We start from the raw sequence: 15,513 nt of genomic DNA, 5'->3' as shown, positions 1-15,513 counted from the left end.
TTTTACATTTTATACCCCTGTTAGTTTACACTTATGTTTTTGTTTTCCTTTTGTAACTATGTGTTTGTATCTTTTTTAGCCCTGAGGAAGCCCTGCAACGTGGGGCGAAACGTTGGCTCAATAAAATAGTATATTCTACTATTTGAGTTTTTTTGACCGCACCCGGGCCATATTCCTTTCATCTTTACACACGCTCAATCAATATCTTCAAATAAAATAAAATAGCACCACAATGCATTTTTTGTTCCTTATCACCTAAATAAGAAGAATATTGTAATATTTTCAACGAGCAATTCTCAATGGATCAATGTATTTACGACTGGAATTACAAAATGACAACTCTTTTTTGGGGAGTTGAAGAGAAGTAATAGTGGCAATGATGAAAACACAAAATTTGGAGTTAACACAATTTCAAATTGCAAAATCCCAGAGTGATAGATAGGTACAGAAAATAACTAGTTTACCCGACATTTATCATCATTGAAAACAAAATTTGGGCGCTGAGGATAAGATGAGCTCTCTTGGACCCCACCAGCACTACATAGGCTTAATCATGGACAATTAATGATTGAAAAAAAATGTGAATCATGTCTAGTCATTTCAACAGGTGATTACTCCAGTAGAGGCGGGAATCTAGTGGATCCCATGTCACCAATTAAAAGTTAAGGGAAAAGAAACAATTAAATTTTGGTAACGATAGTCAAGATGTCATTATATCAAATAAAGCAGGACATGGTACTTAAGAAGCTTCAGAGGCAGAAAATTAAATATTCCTACTTCTATTAATATTTAGACCAGCTCTAATAAAACGGATAAACCAATGGATCTTATTTGGTGGAGGTCAGACCTATATTAACTCAGGTAAAATTTGTTTTTTAAGTTCCTGCCACTAGAGCTAGCTTTGTACACTTAGCAGACATATTTCCTTAAAATGGGATGTCAAATTATTTTATAGATAGTATAATGAGCTACAACGGGTGTGACACCCAATAATACTGATATCCCAAACCTTGGTAGTTGTTTTTTGTCTTTAACAAATGATGGTAAAATTATAACAAAATAGATATTGAAACTATCACCACCTGTATTGCCAAACAGTATAGTTAGCAGCATTGAGAATCAAGGCATCCTTAGTTAATTCAAGTGTTCTCTCAGAAAACTCATTATTATACAAACATGCTCGAAGATAATCATATACATCTTTAACTGAAATGAAATAAAAAGAAACAATTATTTAAAATTACAATGAATAATATTGATTGGTTTCTTTTCAAAAAGTTTTTAGAACCTGACATTTTGCTGAATAGGCGATGGCAACTATTGTGTGAGTACCCTCTTCTTGAGGAATTGGTTTGACATCTTTCCATTCATCTCTTTCGCTATAAAATACCCACCCCACATTATCCAGATCTTCAGAGCTAGTTTCAGACATGATATTTTGGCTATTTCAGTAATCAAATAATACAAATCCTGGAGGGGAAAAAGGTTTCAAATGTGAAAACAAAGAGTTTATTTCTTCATAACAAGGAGGTAGATACGGAATGGATAATAAGCCATGCTGGCGAACTAGATAAAGACAGTACATTGGAGTTTTTAAAAAATTTATGCCGGTAAATATTTATTGAAACATTTTAGCGTAACTTTATGCCACTAAGAGTTATGAGAAGAAACAATATTTGAAATAGTGATCCTACTAAATAGGATCCCAATAATGTTTTAAATCATAATTTTAAAAATTTAAAATTAATAATTTATGTCAATTGTTTTCCTTTATCTGGAAGGCCGTAGATATAATCTCTCAGAAGGCTCCGAAACTGCGTGATCATTCATATTATCAGTGTTACTAGAGCTGGAGGGCCGGTAAGAATGATATATTGGCTGGCATAGAGAAGCTAGTGTAAAGACACACCATTACATGATTTAACTATTGATTTTGCGACACCCATTGAAACCTGCTTAGTATGCTAACGCCTCCTGGAGGACGTTAGAAGCTCACTAAGTCGTAACATTTCGACCAAAAGCAGTTATCTTGTATATATGTATATCAAATTGTATTATTCTATCAATAACAAATCGTAATAGATATTATCTATAAAATTAAATCACAGAGACCTTCCGTATGAGCAGAAATAAAATCACTAATTAAGTGCCTCTCAACGTCAATATTTACGGAGGATTATCAGGAAAATCAGTCCTCACTCTGTAATACCTCTCTTCTCCCCATTTTTACAACTACTAATTCAACTTCGCTCTCAACAGACCCTGGTTCCTTCTTTAGAATGTCTTGTGGCAATAAAGAGGCTGTTGTTTATTCTCATGTATATGTTTGTGGTGGTCTTGAAAAATAGGTGAGTCGATTTGCCTAACATTGAGTTCACTGAGAGGTAAACCGTCTTATAAGTTGTGTTAAATCAAGTTGCTTCCCATTGAGCAGAAAATCACAATGGAAAGATTAACAATTTAACCCAACAAAGACGGGTCACTTCTCTTAATACCTTTATTTCGTCAACGAGCGTTTTTTTTTTTAAACTGTTACTTCAACTTTCCAACATCCACAAGCAGAGCTACCGATTCCGGTATTTTTCACAATTGTCGGGGATAGGAGATTTCGGACAAAATGGCTTTACAAAATGGGGCTGATATAATTTTAAGGTCTTAGGAAAAATATATAAGAACAATGTTTTTTCGGCTATCGTCATTACATTTAGTATGGTTTATATGTTGCGACTGTTCACTGTCAAGACAATGATGCGTACATATCTAAGACATTTAATATTTAACATTTACATATTTAATACAACTGTTAGTCCACAGACATTACAAGTACTATTAGCGATCACGGAAAACCAGTACGACATTACTGTCAACACAAGTTTTACTGTTGTGACAGTGAATGATGTCATAACTATAATTATCAAATAGTCACACCTTGGTAGTGGTTAACCATATTTGCCGCTATAACGGAAAGTGTACGATATTGTCAAGGCGTATTTGTACATGTGATAGTTAACGTTTCACTTGCTTCACTAGAATTACTTGTACTGTTAACTATCACGTCAGAGCGAGAGCAACGGTACAATCAAGACTGTAAGAGCCGTATAGTTACAGCTATAACGACTCTCAAAAAGAGCGGGAAGAATGACGCGTATTTTGCGATAAAACGGGTATTTTTAAGGCACTGAGCAGGTATTTTATGGTCGGGCGAATCGGCAGCACTGCCCACAAGTCCTAAAGACTATTCCCCCCTTTTCCCCTAGATCAAGAGAATGATGCCCTCTGTTAGTGTAAACTTTTCCTTGACAGACTTGTTAACATAACTTATTATTATCCCAAATGTGTTTATTTAATTATAAATTATTTATTTAGTTGTGTAATGAAGAGAAAATCAGTTTCGAAACATTCGTAAACACAATTTATGTACTCCTTCTTTTTCACTTCAAATATTAAAGTATCTGAGTTGTTTCCTAAATTTTCATAATTTTCGTGAAACTTTAAGAATTTCGTTTTTTAAAAGCCTATATATTTCCTGCATTAAACTGTTCAAAATCATTGATTGGTATCTCTAGTTCACTTATAATTTTTTTTGCGATTTTTCGGGACGGTTTTACCAACTATATATATATTTTTTTTTTAGGCCCATTTTTAACATTTTTCTGTGAACAACACATAAAATATTATAATTTACTCAATTCATCCGTCTAAAATGTTAATAAACATCATATGTCATATGTTATAAAAAATTAGAAAACATAAAAACGAAAATTCTTAGTGGACCAATCAAGTATTCGCACACCTTCATATTTTGTAAATACTATTTTTAATTTTCATTTTATTCATTGAATATAGAAAATTGAGTAATAACTAATTGGACCTTGAAAGCTAATTTTCGATTTAATAGATAGTTTACGATACGGCTGTCATATGGGGCACACTGTATTTCGAAATTCGTAGGCATTTTACAGTAGATGGCTTTTTTGGGGGGGAAAAAGGTTGCGTGATACATTTATCCCGTTCACCCCGAGAAACACTTGTTGATTAGAAACTTTTAAAAGTTCAAATTCTTTCCAAGAATTGGTATTATTCTTTTTATCATTGAACAATCTAATTAGGTGATTCGAGGAATAGGTTGATATAACCGAACTTTATTTCAGGTTGATTTAACAGCCGATATTTTCTTATTTTCCTCTTTGTTCTTTGTCCAAAGCTACTAAGATAACTCCTAAAATTCAAAATAAAAAAGTTCATAACATTCTAATGTTTATTAAAAATGGTGGAAAGAAAGTTATTCTTCAGTATAATAAATACAAATGGAACCCACCCAATCTTATGAAAAAGAGGCCTACAAGTCTGATTACTAATAAATATACAAACTCTTTATTTTTATGTTGATTAGTTTTTTCAAGAGGCATATGTTGAATACTGTACTTCTTATAGTAATTGACTCCTTTATTTCCTTTAATAACAAAAACGATCTGATTTATTAGCTTAGCTAATAATTTGCAATAAAACACCTCAAATGTCTACTCAGAATAGACTTGAAGATAAAGCAAAACTACATTTGTTGAAAAGATGTGACACAGATATTCATTTCCAGAAGATGGGGACATCTTCCAATCATATTACCTGAAAATATTACCTCTTTGTTAGGTACCATCTGTTGATCTTACCGGGAAAAGAGTCCCTCCAAAAGTTCAATATGGACTCAAATAAGTAGTGTTTGAGAAGTGTTAGTTGTTTAGTGAATTGCTTAGAGCCTTAGTAATTGTGTTTAGAATTTGTTACCTGATTTACTTTAATAATGGACAGCACTATTCGAGAAGACGAAATGATTGCCCTCTCTTGTAAGTATTAAATTTTAGCTCTTTTAATGTATTTTATTCTTATTGAATTCATGCCCATCATATAGGTTTGTCTATCTGTCAATACTAAATGCATAACGTTAAATGTATTATATTATTTGGTTTTTATAAAAGTTTAAAGTATTTTTTCTAATATGTTTCTTATAATACTTCTATTTGCTGATTTAGACTATTTCCTATTCAGAGTTTGTTGTAAAAGTTTTTATTTCTTTGTTTTTCATTCCTTTTTAAAAAAGAATACAATAAACTTTAGTTCCTTAAATGTTTAATACTTTTTTCTAGGCTAAGATTACTGATCTTATTCAAGAGTTTTTGACATTTACTGATGCATGATGTACCATTCACATTAAAATATCTTGAGATTTTAAATTACATCCACAGATACCACCGGTTAATTCTTATCATTGATTGTTGAACATTTTCTATTAACAAATGCAATTTGGGAATTTATGGCCAAAAGTGTGTTTTAATGAATGAAGTTATGATGATTTTAATTAGAGAAGTTTTGTCTTTTATACTTTCACTACTTCTTTCAATAATTTTGTGTAAAACAAGCTTCAGTGGCAAGAACTCAAATCTTATATAGATTGGTACAAGTTTGCTTAGGTCCAACTTTCCTGATCAGTGAGTGATTTTTATCCCTTCTTAGCTAGTGGAAATTGACTGCTGTGTTAGAGTTTATTGTTAAGTTTAACAATAATAATAATACTATGAGAAAGGATTTTTAAGTTTTTAATGTTGCAGCTTGTCTTTTATAGTGGTACTGTCATTTCTTGATTAAGTTGAATGTTAAGATATACATTGTGTATTAAAGTTTTAGTTGTAAATAAAGTATTTTGTTTTTGTTTAGCTGATTCAGGGATAGATGAGAATTCTGTTGATAATTCAATTATCACTCCTGAAATGCTGGAAGAGGAGCAAAAAATTAATAAAGAGAACGAGAAAGAGGCTCAGAAATTACGAAGATTATATGAGGTATGATTAATAAGTTACTTTTATGTGTTTAATTTTTTTCAGTTATGATTTCTATGATTTCATTTGTCTTTTCCTAACTTAATTTGTAAAGTAAGAATGCTGGATGGGAGTGTAAAGTGCACATTTAGCAATATTTAGGCATTGAATTTATTATATTGTTCCATATTTTGGCATTGATCAATTCTTTGTTTGTTTGTAAAGTTTCTTTCAGATTGGTTGTATGACAACAAGGATTAATTGTAATTGTTATGGTAGGTAGAGGTTCCAAAGGAACATTTGCTTGTTCAAACTTTAATGATGATAAAAGAAACAAAAACGTAATGTCAAATTTCGTTATCATCGTATTTTGCCTAATTTCACATAATTAAATGAAAACCTTTGAAAAAATTATATACAAACTACAAAAAAAAGAACTTATCCAAACTTAATAATAAAGTTAAATAAACAAAAAGAATTGGGTTCTACTTCAATCAAAATAATAAATTCTTCTTAAAAATGGAAATAGAAAATCGAGTAAACTGAGCTCACGGGAGAAATCTTTTCATTAGCGATGAAATAAAAGAATTGTCTTTATACCACCTTGGGCGACTGCAAGATGGGGGGCCTCTGCTGTGGAAAAATTCTTCCTGATGTTCTATTGGAGGAAAGATGGAATAATGTTCATCAGCCTGCATTGACTAAGTGATTTCACAACAATAGTGTTGGCCAGACTGCCTACTACTAACACTGCATCGTGTGAAAGATATGCCTTAGCCAACAAAATATACATCTGTGACCTAAGATATTGTTTATACCTCTTCAGTACAAATAATAACTAGAGTACATTATTTAAACAAATAGATGCTGTCTGTCACGTAATCAAATATTAAAACATATGTTGACTGCAACAGTAATGTATTTAATTGGTGAACTCAATGAAACCAGAAAAGTAGACTGGCAATTATTGCCAATTTAAATAACAATGCCCAATTTTTTAACTGAAAGCTTAATTGATTGTCTAAGAAATTCACTGTCACTATATGAACTAAGTACTACATTTAGTCAAAGAGCCTAAGAATAAAAAAAAAAAAAAGTCAGTCATTACTCCCCAATTTTTAATTATTTTAATGAAAACTATGTAAAGTTATTGAAAAATCGTGAGACTACATAGCATAGTTAGGTGTATTGAAAAATTTATCATGTCATTTTGCTCCCATAGTTTCAGATTTTTGAGATTTCAGTATTCTTTTTTATTTTCCTTCTCTCCTGCACTACCTTTTTGCATTCTTCTGTGAACCACTTCTTGACTTTTTGTTTCTCCTAAATACCTATTACTTCGTTGGCTGATTCTTTTATCCCTGTTTCTAAGCCTCCTCGTGTTCATTAATCATGAGGCCCTCCAATTCCAAGGATTCAAATTTATTTTTCAGCTCAATTTGGAATTCATATTTTACTTTAGGATTTTTCAGATCACCTTCTTCTTTTGACTTTCCCCCTGATTTCATGGATTCTCTTCAGCTTCTGACAGAATTTTATTGTGATTTGATTTTGGTTCGAACCACAGTCCGCTCTATTAAGTTCCCAACATATTTTTTTCTAGTCTATTTCTCAGGTATCATTAGGTGTAAGGTAAAGATCTTTATTAGCACTTAAATTAATGCTAGTTTAATGTGATATAAAGTAATTTTTCATATGAAATTTTGTCTTAACAACTACTTATCTAAATTTTACGAATTCAATTATTTTACTTCACCTACAAAGATAAATGTCATAAACTACTTTATAATATATTAAACTAGCTTAAATTTGAGTGTTGGCAGACAGACATTTATATGTCTAATGGTTTCTAAGATATAGTTTTTAATAAAACAAAAATTTTGTCTGAACAACTAGAAATCAACAGTAGGTAAATTTATTTTGTCATATATAAAAACTACTAATCCTACAAAGATAAACTTTATAAATTTTAAAGATAAATTTTAATTTGAGTGTTAGCAGTATGTCTAATGGGTTCCTAAAATATATTTTTCATAATTAAATGATTATTTTCTCATAAACTACTAATCCTTTGGAGGTAATCGTCAAAATTACTTAACAGTACATTCAACTAGCTTTAATTTGAGTGTTATAGACATTTGTATGTCTAATGATTTCTCCCATAGTAAATTCACCAATTACTGATTTTTCATTATTTCATATTTCCTTTTAAAAAACTGACATATTTTTTTATTCCCTCTAACTATAGTTGGCAGACTAATCAATTTTGACTAATAACTCTACATTGTTATCAATGAAGTAATACAAATTTGGGGCTGTAATAGAAACAACCGTGTTGATCTGTAATCCCTCATTCATGGTGGAAGATTGGAGCATATTTTCATTCATTTCAATTTTATCAATGTCAAATTAGAGTCTTAACTGCTGTACGGTTTAGAGTGTTAATTTTACTTTATTTTTCAGAGAGAAAAACATGCTGAAGAAATGAAACAATTACGATATAAACGGCTGATACATTTACTCGATAAAAGTCAATTTTATGCAAACTTCATGCATGAAAAGGTTGCTACACTTTTAGCCGAAAGTAATGAAAGGTAATTATTATTACTACAGGTTCGAATTGCTTTTTGAAAAGAAAGTGCTGTGTTTATGGCAAAACCTATAACACTTACATTATTTTCTTAGGATATGTATTATTTAAATTGTTTATTGTCTGTGGCAAAGAAGAACAGTTCTCTGTTCCTATTGAGTTTTTTCCTCGTTAATTTAATGTTCTGGACTGAATAATGTTAAAATCCAATTAATAGAACAATGCCAATCAGACTCTTGTGGGAGAAAAACTACTCACATACATCTTCTGGTAGTGCAAAATTTCTTGATGTTAAAAAACGGCTGTTGTAGTGGAGTTTGAGGAGACATCACCTTAGCAACCTCTACAGAATACTGTAAGGATTGAAGTTTTGATTCTGGCTTGTACTTTTATTTTGTTGCAACATCATAAAATGAAAACTGAACATTTCTACTATAGTTATATTAGGGTGGTAACCTATAGGATAACCCCCTGTGTATGTTAGAAATGACCCGGAATGGGTACTGGTACTGGTACTTGTTATAATGGGGGGAATGTATTCAGCAAATGGGCCTATTGGTCCCTAGTCAACGCCAAGACAGTCCAATGTAATAATTCTTATAATGACTATTATTCCTCTATGTCAAACCTTTTTTGATTTTCTAATGAAATTTAAAAGGGTCATGCAATCTATAGAGGAAGCCACACAGGAAGACTTATAAATATCAAGGATTCTATTAGAGCCTAGAAGCCTATATCCATGTAGCGTGTACCGGTCGCAGTCTACTGTATAATGCAGGGTAGTTTCTCCACATAAATGACAAGTTCAATCATGAACTACTCCACAAATCTTAAGATGTCTTCTTAAGTCTGCAATGAGCTGTAAGAACTCCTATTAATAATGGAAGTCCATTTCTATTTAGGCCTAGTAGCCTGTTAGTTGTTGATGCGAAGGGTTTGATTATCTTGGCCTGTCTCAGCCCTGTACATTCCCTCCACTCCTTGTCTTTTATCTTCCATGTCCAATCAAGGACCTCTTCACGCTGATGCCTTTTCAAGATGCCTAGGAATGATTCTGGCCCCATAGAAGGGTGCTTGGCCCCGCTTCTAGCGAGCTGGTCAGCTTTTTCATTACGAGTAATTCCCTTATTTATGGGCCAGTAATGGGGGGGGTAAACAAAAAAAAAGTGACAAAAACTTCCTGCTCGCCTTTTTTGCCTGCACCAATCAGTAGCATACTTTCATTTAGTTTAGAATTTATGTTTTCAGGATAGTTATTTTGTTGCCTATGTCAAACATGGCAATCCTAAATTATCACTTTCATCCCAAAAAGACAATCTAAAGTTTGTTTTTATTTTTAATGGAAGGATTGATATCTGGTTCGGGCTAGATCGGTTACAAATGGAACATTTAGGTCTTTGTGGATGATTTTATTTGTGACAAAGTAGGGAGCATTTAGGATTTTACAAAGGATTTTGGATTGTAAGGATTGGATACGAGAGGAATTCGAAGGTTTAGTGGAGCCCCAAAGCTCAACACCGTATGTCCAAATAAGCCTTATAATTGTCATGTAAATCAGTCTTTTGTGATATATTGGAAGTTTGGACCGTTTGTCTAGTAAGTGCTGTGATAGTCGAAATCGACGTGCAGTTTCCTATCTTTTCAGTCTTGTGTGAGGATTCCAGGTTAGTCGTTTGTCCAGATGTAATATAATGTCCAGATAAACCTCCACATTGTGATGTCCTCTCCTTGGGCGGTCACACTTGACTTAAAATATGCTACAATTTGTTGTATATTTTTGAAAAGTCTGGTTATTAAAAATATTTTTATATTTAAAATTACTATCTATTTATTTATTTAAAATGTTTTGTTTTAGTAAGAAAAAAGGAAAAGGGAAAGGGAAAGGTAAAGGGAAGAGAAAACATGATGAACTTGCTGAAAATTATTCTAATGTAATTACTTATATTATTTTAATTTTTTTTTTCAATTTAGTTTTTCACCATTTTAATTTATATTTATTTATTTTTTATCATAGGAAATGATTGACGTTTGTAAGAAATTTAAACGTAATGATGACAGCTATGAAAAAGTTAAACCTATAAGTTCAATTTCAGAGGTAACTTTTTTTTTTTAATTTAAATTTTAACTGTGAACTCTCACTAATAATGAATTAATTAATTTATTTGTATTTTTTTAATGTTTTTAATATTTATTAAGTTAAATTTTATTTTTATTTAGCTTTCTACAAAAGATAATGTTGATTGATAATATGTAAGCTTTGACAAAAACGCAGTATATGAAATACAAAAGATATAGTAATAGTATATATGTATGTATAGTTGACCGTAAAAATTGATATATATATATAGGAAGATGGTCAGGGTTGCGGTCAATAGTGAAACAAAAATAGTTTTGTTTCACTATTGACCGCAACCCTGACCATCTCCCTATATATAGTAATAATATATCTGTCTATTATATTAAAACATTTTTAGTGATCACTGTGTAATATTATATTTTACATATAAGATGAAATCATAAAAATTGTTTGTAAAAATTTAAGTCAATGGATAAAGAATGCATTTTGGAAAAAAATGAAACAAAAAAGGTTATCTGCATTCAATCATTTGGACTTTAACCGGAGTTACAATGTCATGCCCACTCTTTACAATAATATAAATATATATCCATGTGTGTATATCTACATTGATTTCTAACCTTCAGTGCTTATTGGTCCGTAACAATTTTGTTAAAAATGGGGGTGGGGGTTGGTCCACTGTTAGGCAGGCATCGGGTACCCCCCTAGATTGAAATACTTTACTTTTATATAAATTATATTATCTTAAGGAAAAATTCAAACCTTTTTTACTTCTGAGATTTTTTATTAAAGTGAAAGTTTAGAGCAATACCAGATCATGTTCAACTTTTTCATCATACTATGTTACATGTGTTTCTTTTCCACTACTTACCTTGTCATTTCGTCCTGCATAAAAAAATTTCTTTATGTTATATTCAAATGTCATTTATTAACAATTATTTTTAAATATTATTGTCTTCAATGTTTGTCCTAATAAGGTTGAGTCTGAACTAGAAAAAATAATTTATCCTGGATGAAAAGACGGGTTATGTTGTGGGTAGGAAAAACATGTTATGCATGATGATGAATCGCTATATATTAAAAACATCCATTATTTTAAAGAATTTAAGGAGTGAAAAAGGGTTGTATTCTTCCTTTAGATTATATATTTGATATAATCATAACTCTTTAAAAAATATTTAATTAAAAATTATTTTTGGTAAGTTAATTTTAAAACACAAGTTCCAAATAGGAATCAATTTAGTTTATATAAAAAATGAGGGTTACTTAGTTGTAATATCATATTATACATATGTAATATCATTTGAAAAAAAAGGATCACAATACTTGATGTACAAGGTATATCCTTCTCCATTGTTGCGTTGTCTTCGCTGATTGTAACGGCTATCCTCCAACCGAACAGTTCACTTAAATTCACTGAACCAAACATATACTGAATCAACTTGGTACAAACTCTGCTAATATAAATTTTATTGGTTATGGATGTAACTGAGGTTCTTTCTTCTTTGGAAAGAAAGGGTGTTTATTCAATTCTTCAAACCCACTAGTCATCATATGTGTTCTTAATTGAACATGGCAGTTTGCAAATTGTATATTAATCACTTTTTTTTTAAGTTCATGTAAACATTGTTATTAAATTTCAACTAATTGACAGAACACTCCCTTGTCCTATCTTATAAACAAACATTTAAATGTTTTAATTATTTATAGTTACAAGTATACAAAGTCTCATAGTAATTTAATCGTGTCGGCATTGTATTTCTTTAAGCTGTAACCTTGATCAAATCAAGACAGGCTGTGCCATAACCTCGCTCTCCATCGAAGCAAAAATGATGCTAAGTGGTGGGGATACGGCCGCTCCCCTTATAGGCAAATTTACATTGATGTTGATAGGGATTTCACACATTAATTTAATTATCTATAAAACCATTCAAAATGGTTATTTAATCATAAATTTGAAGAGAATAGAAGTTGTAGTAAACGTTTCTAATAATTTGGTATATCTATAACGAAAATTCATTTAGCCATTGTGGAGAGAGAGATTCTTTTCTGTTCAGACTCATTTCAATATGAATATTTAGGATCACCAAATATATTTACTGTTTGCTAAAAAGTAAGGAATGAAAATAAAATTGAATTAACTTGATCAATTTTACAATTAATTTTCTCGGAACTGTTAATAAAAAATTAATTTATTTTAAGGAAAACGTCAAAATATAAAGTTTGATAGAAATAAATTATTGTTTCTTCTATAATTGAGAAAGTTGGTCATTAAAAAAAAGTGAAATTTTTTAGAACATGATAGAAACAAAAAAAGTGACTGAAAATTAATAGTAATTAAAAAAAATGTGAGCACACTTTCAATAAATAATTCAACTTTTTTATTAATGCCCTGCCAAGCCATTTCTGACGTACGGGTTGCGGCAGCAACTCTGATCTGTCAAATATGATGTACCGGACAAAAGGAATTGACCTCACTTTCTCACGTCACACCCTGAAAGTGTACTCCTCCCACTCCATTATACTACTTTATCTAAGAATCAAGAGTTGAAAAACTAATATAATACCAAAAAAAAGTAGATATTTAAATTTATAATTCTTTAAATGATTATTAAATAGATATAAAAATATTATTTATTTACTATTAACTAAACACATATGAGTTTTAATACATATAATTATTCATTTTAATTGAATTATTCCTGATTGTATATAATTAATACAATAATAAAAAATCAAATCCTTTATAGGTATATTTGGTTAGGCTTATGTTTAAAATATATAATTACTAAATATAGTAATAATTGTACCAACTTAGTATTTCAAAGCTAGAATATCAAGTTGCACAGTATTTCAATATTCTCTCTTTTGATTTTCTATTTATATTTAAGTGACTTCTTCATCTTATATTATTATAGATATATGTTATCTATCTTTAGACATTTACATTATTTGTATGTTTAGAAAAATATCTCTGCAATATATATATTTTTCAGAATACAAGTACGAATTTAGAATCTAAAACAGATTTGAAAAATGAAGAAGCTGCTGTAAAAATTAAAAGTGAAGATACAAATGAAACTAGAATAACCTCTCTCGGCCTTGAAGTTCCCGCCGATCAGCCGATCCTCTTAGAGGGTGCTGCCCTTAGGGACTATCAAAGGGCAGGTCTTGAATGGTTAAGGGTTAGTTTTTATTTATTTCAAGATTTTATACTTATGTAATTCTCTGTGTATATAATTTTATAATTAATAGGTTTTTTGTCTTTATTAATTATTTCTATAGGAAGAAAATCAGAAAATATTGAAATTAACTAGTTTATTTTAAATATTATATTACTATAAAGCTATTGCATCACTATGAAGCTATGATATATTACTATAAAATAATATTGTGAAGTATTGTTATGAATTTTTAATAATTTATAGCATTATTTATTCCAAGAAGAAAATTGTCCGAGTGTGGTTAAAAGAACTCAAATAGTAATAAAACTATATATTGTGAGCCAACGTTTCATCCCACTTTGCAGGGCTTACTGAATGGAAGATATATAAAATGGAGGATTATAATCATGATTTATATTGATTATAATCATGAGAGATAGTTGACCATGGATGGCTTATACGAGAAGAAGGTCTGGATGACTTATACAAGAAGAAGGAAACATTGGCACAATTAAAAAAGTTACTTCAACTTATTTGTGTTATATTTTCAATGCACCCCCCAACCATCTTCTCCTTGTATATATTGATTATATTCGATTCGGTAAGCCCTGATGGAGCCCTGCAAAGTGGGCTGAACCGTTAAATAGTTTTATAACTATTCCTTTTGACTCCATCTTCATTTTATCAACTACACACATTCAATCAACAATCAAACATTATTTATTTATTTTGTTGTCATGTTACAGCTCTTGTTCGAGACTGGCTTGAACGGAATCCTGGCTGACGAGATGGGCCTTGGTAAAACAGTTCAGATTATTGCCCTTATCTGCCATCTTTACGAGAAAAATGTTCAAGGGCCATTCTTAATTGTTGGCCCTCTTTCAACGTTGCCCAATTGGTCGTTGGAATTTGCCAATTTTGCTCCTCAGGTATATATTTTGTGTTAATTTTTTAATTATATTGATTACTTGTTATGTAATGATAATAAAAAAAAAAAATTGGGTCACGTGATGTATCATAATTCATTGATATGAAGGAAGATGATCTGAGTACAGTTCATAAGGGCTAAAAAAAACAAGATACCAAAATCTATAAATATAGTAAAAAGTGTTAGAGTATTAGACGCCATGAAATATAAAGTAAATTATAGTAGGACTATAAAATGTAAGAAGTATGTGAAAATTACATAAATTTATATGTGAATATATATAAAATTCGATTTTGATGATTCCTCTGGAAAATGTTTTGTCTTACAATTTTACATTCTTTCATTCCCTAGGTTTTTCTTTGATGTTTACTGAATATTTAAAATTATTTAATTCATAATGTTTTGTCTCTAGATTGTTTTAACAATTATTTTTTTCACATAGCTATCTGATTTCATTTTTGTAATATAACTTTATTTATCTTTCCTTTAGATTCCTGTGATTCTCTATCATGGGACAGAAAGTAGTAGAGCTGTTTTACGGAGAGATATAAAAAAAAAGTCTTATATCAATGGAAAAAAGGCATATCCCGTAGTATTAACTTCTTATGAAATTCCTGCTAGAGACCGTTACCATATGAAAGATATTCGTTGGAAGTATATAATCGTCGATGAGGGACATCGTCTTAAAAATTACAAGTCCCAACTAGCCAGGTAATTTTATCAATCTTTTAGATTATTTCTTTAATTTTAACAGAAATCGAAGTGTGTTAATGTCTATTTGATAGTGTAATATAGTTTGTTACTGTTAGTGCACTCTTTGTATCTGTAGCTTTTCTTGTATCACGATTTTTATTATCATTTACTTGATTCACATACAATTTATATAATTTCGTCCATAATACTCTAAGTAGAGAATATATAGAAGAGCTATATAAGAATATATA

General features: G+C 30.4%; 2 protein-coding genes across 6 annotated transcripts in view; one reads left to right on the top strand and one right to left on the bottom strand.

Moving 5' to 3' along the window:
• Fnta (farnesyl transferase alpha) overlaps positions 1-1,526 on the bottom strand; it is a gene marked incomplete at its 3' end in the record, with an annotated part of 8,941 nt that extends 7,415 nt beyond the window's left edge. The window contains 2 exon segments of the mRNA XM_067047285.1: positions 1,083-1,206; positions 1,294-1,526. Coding sequence (XP_066903386.1) covers positions 1,083-1,206; positions 1,294-1,432 — 263 coding nt within the window.
• Positions 1,527-3,703: 2,177 nt separating this feature from the next.
• Positions 3,704-15,513, top strand: part of LOC106692662 (lymphoid-specific helicase) — a 30,958-nt gene continuing 19,148 nt past the window's right edge. Inside the window, exons 1-9 of one of the 5 annotated variants that reach the window (XM_014438743.3) lie at positions 3,747-3,804; positions 4,807-4,841; positions 5,710-5,834; positions 8,274-8,404; positions 10,256-10,331; positions 10,415-10,495; positions 13,474-13,662; positions 14,388-14,570; positions 15,060-15,280. In XM_014438743.3, coding sequence (XP_014294229.1) covers positions 4,826-4,841; positions 5,710-5,834; positions 8,274-8,404; positions 10,256-10,331; positions 10,415-10,495; positions 13,474-13,662; positions 14,388-14,570; positions 15,060-15,280 — 1,022 coding nt within the window. In that variant the 5' untranslated portion in view covers positions 3,747-3,804; positions 4,807-4,825. The other 4 variants (XM_014438742.3, XM_067047283.1, XM_067047284.1 and 1 more) reach the window with 4 other exon arrangements.

This window comes from Halyomorpha halys, unplaced genomic scaffold (genome assembly GCF_000696795.3).
Source record: "Halyomorpha halys isolate HHAL.00 unplaced genomic scaffold, Hhal_1.1 Scaffold65.1, whole genome shotgun sequence".
NCBI classification, from domain to species: domain Eukaryota; kingdom Metazoa; phylum Arthropoda; class Insecta; order Hemiptera; family Pentatomidae; genus Halyomorpha; species Halyomorpha halys.
This window is presented reverse-complemented; position numbering and strand designations above follow the sequence as displayed.